This window comes from Ornithorhynchus anatinus, chromosome 3 (assembly GCF_004115215.2).
Source record: "Ornithorhynchus anatinus isolate Pmale09 chromosome 3, mOrnAna1.pri.v4, whole genome shotgun sequence".
Lineage (NCBI taxonomy): Eukaryota > Metazoa > Chordata > Mammalia > Monotremata > Ornithorhynchidae > Ornithorhynchus > Ornithorhynchus anatinus.
In genome coordinates this window covers 183,403-193,167 of record NC_041730.1, presented here as the reverse complement: position 1 = coordinate 193,167, position 9,765 = coordinate 183,403, and the positions used below count along the sequence as shown (strand labels likewise).

Here is a 9,765-nt window from a genome sequence, read left to right as displayed (position 1 = left end):
GCTGCATTCTCTTACCTTTCCCAATCTAGCCAAACTGAGGGTAGGGTAGGCAAGATGGGCTCCCCCAATCCTTCAGAACAGGGACAGGGGCTTGGGTGGAGTCAGAGCTTTTGACTAGTAAGGGATAGAAGTTAAGTCAGTTCCAGCTCAGGGGAGAGGCCGTGGAGTCACTCTGTCAGTCAGGGTGACCGTTGGCCAGTGGGAGTGCTGGGAATGAGGTGGAGGGCCCTTTGATGAAAGGGGTAGAATACAGAACCAGACTCAGTTCTATGCACCCTGTCCAAACCCTGGTTTGCCATGCCATCACCTTAAGGGCAAGTCTGGTGACTGCACCTGAGAACAGACAGGACGGAGCCCAAGCAGGGAACGGAGTGGGGCAGCACAGCCAGGGGTGGAGCCCCCTCTGCATGGGGACAGATGTAAGGCTCAGGACTCTGCAGTCTGGGCCCATGCAAGATTGGAATGGGCAGAGCCAGGAGGGTGGGGGGGGCGGGGGAGGCTGGGGCCAGGCCCCCACCACCCAGAGCTGGAGGGAAGGTGGGATCCATTTCCATGTGGGAAGCAGCGTGGCTCAGTGGAAAGAACATGGGCTTTGGAGTCAGAGGTCATGGGTTCAAATCCCATCTCTGCCACTTGTCAGCTGTGTGACTGTGGGCAAGTCACTTCACTGGGCCTTAGTTACCTCATCTGTAAAATGGGGATGAAGACTGTGAGCCCCATGTGGGACAACCTGATTCCCCTGTGTCTACCCCAGCGCTTAGAACAGTGCTCTGCACATAGTAAGCGCTTAACAAATACCAACATTATTATTATTTTTTCCACTGGAAGTTGTTACCAGATCCCAGTGTAGGTGGGAATGAGTAACTTCCGGCACAGACGAGGGTCCGTGCTGGGTCACCAGAGTGGAATTTAGCAGGGGTTGGGGAGGACTATCCAGGGGATGGCCTTTGCTCATGTCCCCATCCGTCCATCCATCTGCTTGGACACATTATGTCATCCAGGCATTTGAAAATCTATTAGGTGGTAACCCGAAAAAAAGGCGCAAAATTCTTCTTAGATTCAGAATTTTATTATAAAAAGGCAATTGGATTTTTGGTTCGAGCAGGCTCAGAGCCCAGCGTTTCCTCTGAGGCTCAGCCCGGGGTCACGACAAACACGGAGCAATTTCGATGGTGTTGATGCGTAGCAACGTCTGCTGGGTCACAATGGCTGGAAGAGACAGGGGAGTGGGTGACCAAGCCTTCCAGCACTCACCATCTGGCGGCTGGGGGAGAGCCGGTCCAGCGAGCCCTCACGGGGCCAGCCCCTGGCCCCATCCAGACCCAGGCCAGGGAACTCCTTTTACGTTTGCATCAACCCCCAGCCCCTGCCCCCGTCATCATGACCTGCCACCCCATGCTATGCTGCACCTAGTCACTCCAAAGCAATCCCAGAGTGATGCCAGCCCCACCCTGTATATTGCCCCTCTTGTCTGTCTCCAAGCCCCAGGCACGACTCCCCATCTCTTGTCTTTCTCTAAGCCCCACTGCCGACTGCCCGTCACTCTCAAAGGCCCACACATGACCGCTCGGTTGGTTTGGGGCTGGGACGTTGCAATGCCCAGGTCCACCGTTGGCTCAAACCCGAGAGGGAGAGGGGTCCAGCACAGCGTCCTAGGGGCTGGGTTTTTCCCAACGTACTTTTCCTTTTCCTGAAGTTCTTCCTTTTCTTAAATTTCATATAGACTCTCGGCCACGACTCCGTCTTCTCAACAACGGTGGCTTCTACACGGACGAGGTCCAGGCTAGAACAGAAGATGGCAGGGTCTTGGAGGGAGGATGGAGGAGGGCCAAAAAGGACAATGGAGAGGGAACAGAAGGGATGCTGAAGAAAAAGGAGCCTGAAGGACGTCAGTGGTGCAGAAGACAGGGCTGGGAGAGAAGACATCCAGGGGGTAGGAGGGCCAGGATGGCTGGCCACTCTGGTCAGTCTAGATGCAGCAGCAGCCAAGCTGGGCACTGGGTGGGGCCCCCACCATAGACCAGGTTCAGCTGGCACCATGGGGGAGAGGGAGGAGGGGCTGCCGCCCATAAGGCTAACAACAATATGTGCATTACCCTAGCAGAGGTTTTCCGATGAGGGTGAAGTCGTCGGCTCCCACCAGCAACACCTGCAAAGGTTCAGGGAGTCATTTAAATCACTGCCGTTGGGGAGAAATGGGCTCCCTTGTGAGAGTTGAAATCTTCCCTCAAGAAACCAGGCCTCGCCACTCTTCTGACCCCAGACCCACCCACGCTGGCCACGGTCCCCAGACCCTCCCACTCCTCTGATCCCTCACCGGGCCCGCTCCCCTCCGCCTCCCTCCCTTTCTGGCCACGATCCCCAGGCCCTCCCACTCTCTAAGATGGTCCTCAAATGATGGGCCCGACAATGCCCCGGGGACATGAAATTGCCACAATCCGACTTCCTTACCTTTTCCAAGCGAATTCTCTCTCCGCATTCAATATCCAGCGAGTTCCCGATTAAAATCAGATCCTCATTGGTGACCTTCCACTGCTGGCTGGCAAAGTGCACGACGGCAAAGAGACGGCCGTACTGGCCGGCGGCGATCTGCTTGTTCACCTTCTGCACCAGCGCTGGTGGACATGGGCCTGGTCACGCCCGCACCGCTGGCCCCCACCCCCTCCGCTCTGGCCTGGACGCACCTCGCCACGATCCATCCAGCTGACCGGCTTGACAGACCCCCACCCCCGCCCCAGGCACGGCCCCCAGCCGGGCCCCGGGAGACGACTACCTGCATGGATGCCGGCCTCTTGGGCTGGGTCCGGAAGCTGGATTTTCGGCCATGGTGGTGAGGTCAGTGACGTTTTTGGGAGGAGGCTGGGGGGAAGGAGCAACAGCATGTTGAAAAGGCCCAGGCTCAGGGCCACATGGGCCCCTGCGTGACGGGCCCAGCGTCAGGACAGGCTCGGGCCAACGCCGGGGGGCATGGAGCCACCGAGAGCCAGTCATCCACACAGGTCCCCCGGTGCAGGCTCACACTCCTGTGAGGCCTAAAGAAAAGGCTGCAGTGCAGGCCTCATTCTCTAATGATCACACGAACATGGCGCCTCTTCCTCTAGCACGGGCCACACTGACACTAGGCTTCAAACATCTCCAACTCTCCCTTCTCCATCCCTGACTCTCCCCCAAGGACCATCCCACACACAACTCTCCCCAGTGACCCAGCAAGGACCATCCCATACCCCTGGCTCTCCTCAGTGACGCAGGACAGACCATTCCATACAGAAGTCAGAGACCGGGCTTGGGAGTCAGAGGGCGTGGGTTCTAATCCCAGCTCTGCCACTTATCAGCTGGGTGACTTTGGGCAAGTCACTTAACTTCTCTGTGCCTCAATTACCTCATCTGTAAAATGGGGATTACTAATAATAATAATAGTATTTAAGTGCTTACTATGTGCCAAGCACTGTTCTAAGTGCTGGGGGTGATACAAGGTAATCAGGTTGTCCCACGTGGGGCTCACAGTCTTAATCCCCATTTTACAGATGAGGTAACTGAGGTAACTGATTTAGACTGTGAGCCCAATGTGGGACAACTTGATTACCTTGTATCTACCTCAATGCTTGGCACATAATAAGTGCTTAACAAATACCATCATTATTATTACAACTCTCCCCTAGTAACCAAGTGTGGACCATCTAACCCCCTCCCCCATGACTCAGCACCAAACGTCCCATAGTCCCGACTCTCCCCCGGTGACCCAGCACAGGCCACCCCTGACACTCCCCCAATGATCTCGCACAGACCACCTTGAGTAGTTCGGCCGGAACCACCTAACATCCCAAACTTTCCCCACTTCCTTTTCTCTTCCCGATTGATTATGGTTTTGGTTACAGTATTTATGCTGAGCCCTGCAGTCTGGGCCTCCCTCGACCTCCCTCCTTGGGGCCCGCTCCTTACCTCCCCTTAAGCTTTTGGGTCTTTTCCATTATTGCCTGAACTCTGCAAATGTTCTCTCGCTCTCCTCTACCCTTTTGATGTGCAATTTGGGTTTCAACCTCTTCAGGATGGAGAGTTTTCTAAGGACTGGAGAAATCCCCCAGGCTCCCCTCAGATCAAATGGCCGGTCACACGCTGGTACATTACCGGGGATGAGCAAGATGGCTGTCAGAACTCTGACTCCGGATGGCTGCCCACAGGAGAGACGCTGAAGGTGGAAATGGAAAACAAGAACAGCCCAGAGTTGAAATCAGCACCATGGTTCTTAACTCCCAACCCAGAGGTCCCCTTCATCTGCCCTCATGGTCAGGGCACTTCTCATGAGAAACAGGCCAGAGACACAGAACACGCACCAGGTGTCATCTTTCAGGAGCAGGAGGGGAATTTGGGTTGGGGTTTAGGGGCCAAGGAAGCTAGGCGGATGGCCCCGGAGCAGACCCCGGGTGCTCACTGCCCCTTTGCTTCTTAGAGCCCACTCCCTCAACTTTGTGAACCCCTAGAAGGGAAGGCCCCTGCCAGGGCTGGGGCTGTGACTCTGGTCAGTGAGATACAAGGAGCTGGGCCTCCCACTGCTCTCAGGTTTTCCTCATCACTATCTACTCTGTTTGGGTTTCACCTTCCTGTAAGCATCTGCCGCCAATCCCTTTCTGGCCTTCCTCAGAGTCGGCGAGTCCCTTGGGGCCAATCAATCAGTAAATGGTATTTACTGAGCGCTTACTATGAGCAGAGCACTGTGCTAAGCCCTTGGGAGAGTACAATACACTGGCCAGGGACCATGTCTACATCTCGTCCGGCTCCTCTTCCTGTGTCCAGCCCAATGTGCTATAATGTCTTCCAGAGTTTTACTACCCACCAACACAACCCACGCAAGGCTGTGGCCTTTTCTCCTGGTCAAGTGTGGTGGCACAAGTGGTCTCTCTCTTCTCTCTCCTCCTCCTCCTCCCTTCCTCTCTCTCTTGTATTTGTTAAGTGCTTACAGTGTGCCAGGCCCTGTGCTAAGCACTGAAGTAGGTACAACTAATCAGGTTGGCCACAGTCCGTGTCTCACGTGAGGTATTCAGTCTTAATCCCCGTTGTACAAATGAGGTCACAAACATAGAGACGTGAAGTGGCTTGCCCAAGATCACAGGGCAGACAAGTGGTGGAGTGGGGATTAGAACCCAGTTCCTTCTGACTTCCAGGCCTGTGCTCTACCTACTAGACCACACTACTTCTTACCTCTCTGTGCCTATTTCCTCATCTGTAGAATGGGTACTAAAGATCTGTTCTCTCTAAAACTGTGAGCCCTAGGTGGGACAGACCCCTGATCCAGTTACTATGTAACTAACCAAGTACTTAGCACAGTGCTCAGCAGGTAGGAAGCACTTAACACATATCAATCATATTTATTGAGTGTTTACTGTGCAGTGCTACGTGCCTAGCACTTGGGAGAGTTTATATACTATAAATGCTACAGTGGAGTTTGGTAGACAAGTTAGAGGGGGATGCAGACATTAATATTGGGAGAAGCAACATAGCGTAGTAGAGCACATGCCTGGGAGTCAGAAGGTCATGGGTTCTAATCCCAATTTTGCTATTTGTCTCCTGTGTGACCTTGGTTAAGTCACTAATCTTTTTTGTGCCTCAGATAACCTCGTCTGCAAGATGGGGATTGAGACTATGAGCTCCATGTGGGACAGGGACTGTGTCCAACTCAGTTTGCTTGTAATCACCCCAGCGCTTAGTATAGTGCCTGGCAAACAGTAAGCGCTTAGCAAATACCATCTTTATTATTGTAAATAAATTAGGGATAAAGGCATAAATCCTGTGGGACTACAGGGGTGAATAAAGGGTGCAAATTCAAGTACAAGGGCAATGCAGGGGGGAGAGGGATAACAGTGTCAGAATATCACCACTACTACTCATTATTATTTGTTGAGAGTGTGGAAGAGTGTGGCTGGGGCCAACGGTAACAGTGAGATCGTCTACGTGCAGGATGGATAATAATAATAATGATGATGGTATTTGTTAAGCGCTTACTATGTGCAAAGCACTATTCTAAGCTCTGTGGGGATACAAGATGTTCAGGTTGTCCCACATGGGGCTCACAGTCTTCATCCCCATATTCCAGATGAGGTAACTGAGGCACAGAGAAGTGAAATGACTTGCACAGTCACACAGCTGATCAGTGGCACAGCGGAGATTAGAACCCATGACCTCTGACTCCCAAGCCCGGGCTCTTTCCACTGGGCCATGGTGATTAAACCAGTGGTAGTGTCACCCAGCTCAGGTCACAGAGTCTCTCGTGGGGAAGGAGCGGGGCTTAAAGCCAAGAGCCCGGGCCCGGCGGTCGGGAGATCTCGGCCCAAACGGGCCTGGGAGTTAGAGGACACGGGTTCTATGTGGCTCAGTGGAAAGCACCCGAGCTTAGGAGTCAGAGGCCATTGGTTCTATTCCCTGCTCCGCCACTTGTCAGCTGTGTGACTTTGGGCAAGTCACGTCACTTCTCAGTGCCTCAGTACCCTCATCTGTAAAATGGGGATGAAGACTGTGATTCCCACGTGGGACAACCTCATCACCTTATATCCTCCCCAGCTCTTAGAACAGTGCTTTGCACATAGTAAGCGCTTAATATAAATGCCACCATTATTATTAACAAATACCAGCATTATTATTATTAGCAGCGTGGCTCAATGGAAAGAGCATGGGCTTAGGAGTCAGAGGTCATGGGTTCTAATCCCGACTGCGCCACCTGTCAGCTGTGTGACTTTGGGCAAGTGACTTGACTTCTTGGTGCCTCAGCTACCTCATCTGTAAAATGGGGATGAAGACTGTGAGCCTCACGTGGGACAACCTGATGACCCTGTATCTACCCCAGTGCTCAGAACAGTGCTCGGCACATAGTAAGCGCTTAACAAACATCAAAATTATTATTAATCACGGCTGCGCCACTTGTCTGCTGTGGGGCCTTGGGCAAGTCGCATAACTTCTCTGTGCCTCAGTTCCCTCATCTACAAAAGGGGGATGAAAACGGTGAGCCCCACGTGGGACAACCTGATGACCTTGTATCCCCCCCCTGCGCTTAGAACAGTGCTCGGCAGAAAGTAAGGACTTAACGTTATTATTCTTATTATTAAACCCGGCTCTGCCACTTGTCTGCTGGGTGACCTTGGGCAAGTCACTTCCCGTTGCTCGCATCGCTTGCAGAGAAGCAGCGTGGCTCGGTGGAAAAAGAGCCCGGGCATGGAGTCAGAGATCATGGGTTCCAATCCCGGCTCCGCCGCTTGTCGGCTGTGTGACCTTGGGCAAGTCACTTCACTTCTCTGGGCCTCAGTGACTTCATCTGTCAAATGAGGATGGAGACTGTGCGCCCCACGTGGGAATCATCTGGGATCCCCCAGCGCTTAGAACAGTGCTTTGCACAGAGGAAGCGCTTAACAAATACCATCATTGCTATCATCGCTGTGCCTCGGCAGCAGGGGGAGGGCATCCCTCTGCTCGCTCCTCCTTGGCAAGGGAGGGGGACCCGCGCTTACCCCGGCGTTTAGGGCAGTGCTTAGCAGGCGGGAAGCGGTGGAGAAGCCCTCGGCTTCGAGGCCGGTGGGGCCGGGCCCGCCACCCCCGCTCACTCACCCGCTCCGGGCCGGGCGGGGGGCCCCGGCCGGAGGCCAAACGACACCCCGAGCCTCAGCCAGGCCCCCGCCGTCGCCATCTTCCTCCCGCCTCCGGCCGGAAGTGGCAAGCGGAGGGAGGAAGAAGCTGCCGAGGAGGCCCGACCCGCAGGCAGACACAGGCCCGGGGGGGGAGGGGGCCGCCATCATGGCGGCGGCCGAGGCCTTCGTGTCCCGCCAGCTGGGCCTGCTGCAGGAGGAGCGCCAAGCGGAGATCGACGAGAGCAGGTGCCGCCGACCGCCCCATAGGTGTAGACGTTATTTAGCCCTCTGTTTATTATTAATAATAATAATGTTGCTATTTGTTAAGCGCTTACTCTATGCAGAGCACCGTTCTAAGCCCCGGGGGAGATACGAGGTAAACAGGCTGCCCCCCGTGAGGCTCACGGTCTTCATCCCCGTTTTACAGATGAGGGAACTGAGGCCCAGAGAAGTGAAGTAATAATGTTGCTATTTGTTAATAATAATAACGTCGGTAATGTTCTTAGCGCTGGGATAGATACAGGGTCATCAGGTTGTCCCACGTGAGGCTCACAGTTAATCCCCATTTGACAGATGAGGTCACTGAGGCCCAGAGAAGTGAAGTGACGCGCCCACAGTCACCCAGCTGACAAGTGGCAGAGCCGGGAATCGAACCCACGACCTCTGACTCCAAAGCCCAGGCGCTTTCCACTGAGCCACGCCGTTAAGCGCTTACTATGTGCAGAGCACTGTTCTAAGCGCTGGGGGAGATACAGGGTAATAAGGTGGTCCCACGTGAGGCTCACAGTTAATCCCCATTTGACAGATGAGGGAACTGAGGCCCAGAGAAGTGAAATGACTTGCCCACAGTCCCACAGCTGACAAGTGGCAGAGCCGGGAGTCGAACCCATGACCTCTGACTCCCAAGCCCAGGCTCTTTCCACTGGGCCACGCTGCTTCCCCTTATTTTGCTAGCGATGTGTAGGGATCTCTGATTCTGTCGACTCCCGACTCCTTGTTTTGTTGTCTGTTTCCCCCTTGTCAGCTGTGTGACTGTGGGCAAGGCACTTCACTTCTCTGTGCCTCAATTCCCTCATCTGGAAAATGGGGATTAAGATTGTGAGCCTCACGTGGGACAACCTGATTACCCTGTAATAATGTTGGTATTTGTTAAGCTCATACTATGTGCTGACTCCAAAGCTCGTGCGCTTTCCACTGAGCCACGCTGATTCTCTGTATCTCCCCCAGCGCTTAGAACAGCGCTCTGCACATAGTAGGCGCTTAACAAATACCAACATTATTATTATGCATTTATTCATTCAATCGTATTTTTGGAGTGCCTACCGTGTGCAGAGCGCTGGACTGAGCGCTTGAAATGTACAGTTCGGCAACAGATAATAAGAATAATAATGTTGGTATTGGTTCATTCATTCGTTCAATCATATTTATTGAGCGCTTACTGTGTGCAGAGCACTGGACTAAGCGCTGGGAAAGTACAATTTGGCAACAGAGACAATCCCTACCCAACAGTGGGCTCACAGTCGTGCTCACTGTGTGCCGAGCCCTGTTCTAAGGGCTGGGGGAGATTGTCCCACGCGAGGCTCACAGCCTTCACAGTCTTAGGGAAGCAGCGTGGCTCAGTGGAAAGAGCCCAGGCTTGGGAGTCAGAGGTCATGGGTTCGACTCCCGGCTCTGCCACTTGTCAGCTGTGTGACTGTAGGCAAGTCAATTAACTTCTCTGTGCCTCAGTTCCCTCATCTATAAAATGGGGATGAAGACTGTGAGCCTCACGTGGGACAACCTGATTACCTTGTATCTATCCCAGAGCTTAGAACAGTGCTCCGCACGTAGTAAGCACTTAACAAATATCAACAATTTTATTATTCATCCCCATTTTACAGATGAGGTCACTGAGGCTCAGAGAAGTTAAGTGAGTTGCCCAAAGTCACACAGCTGATAAGTGGCGGAGCCGGGTTTAGAACCCATGACTTCTGCCTCCTAAGCCCGGTCTCTTTCCACTGAGCCACGCTGAAACTGGGAGCCCGTTGTTGGGTGGGGATGGTCTCTATCTGTTGCCCAGTTGTACATTCCAAGCGCTTAGTCCAGTGCTGTGCATACAGTAAGCATTCAATAAATACAGATGAATCCCCCGATTAGACTGTAAGCCCGTCAAACG

The 9,765-nt window shown here is 53.5% G+C and overlaps 2 protein-coding genes across 3 annotated transcripts in view; one reads left to right on the top strand and one right to left on the bottom strand.

The window, feature by feature from the left end:
- Positions 1-1,047: 1,047 nt before the first annotated feature.
- On the bottom strand, positions 1,048-7,697 carry MRPL21 (mitochondrial ribosomal protein L21). 2 transcript variants are annotated; one of them, XM_029060462.2, is made up of 7 exons: positions 7,591-7,697; positions 4,126-4,186; positions 2,774-2,859; positions 2,452-2,615; positions 2,097-2,149; positions 1,680-1,783; positions 1,048-1,209 (listed from the first exon to the last, which is right to left on the bottom strand). In XM_029060462.2, exons 1-7 carry the CDS (start codon positions 7,667-7,669, stop codon positions 1,145-1,147), a joined length of 612 nt encoding a protein of 203 aa, XP_028916295.1. In that variant the 5' UTR covers positions 7,670-7,697; the 3' UTR covers positions 1,048-1,144. The 2 variants fall into 2 exon arrangements, with proteins under 2 accessions (XP_028916295.1, XP_028916296.1); XM_029060463.2 differs by lacking the exons at positions 4,126-4,186; positions 7,591-7,697 and adding an exon at positions 3,940-4,094.
- The window catches only part of IGHMBP2 (immunoglobulin mu DNA binding protein 2), a 24,744-nt gene continuing 22,651 nt past the window's right edge, over positions 7,673-9,765 (top strand). The window contains exon 1 of the mRNA XM_029060461.2: positions 7,673-7,856. Coding sequence (XP_028916294.1) covers positions 7,777-7,856 — 80 coding nt within the window. The 5' untranslated portion in view covers positions 7,673-7,776. The remainder of the gene's footprint in view (positions 7,857-9,765) is intronic.

Coding starts and splice junctions, on each gene's coding strand:
- MRPL21 (XM_029060462.2), bottom strand. CDS start 7,669: ATGGCGACGGCGGGGGCCTGGCTGAGGCTCGGGGTGTCGTTTGGCCTC. Junction 4,187..7,590: donor CCCCGCCCGGCCCGGAGCGG/GTGAGTGAGCGG, acceptor TTCCACCTTCAG/CGTCTCTCCTGTGGGCAGCC. Junction 1,210..1,679: donor GAACTTCAGGAAAAGGAAAA/GTACGTTGGGAA, acceptor TGTCTCTTCCAG/CCATTGTGACCCAGCAGACG.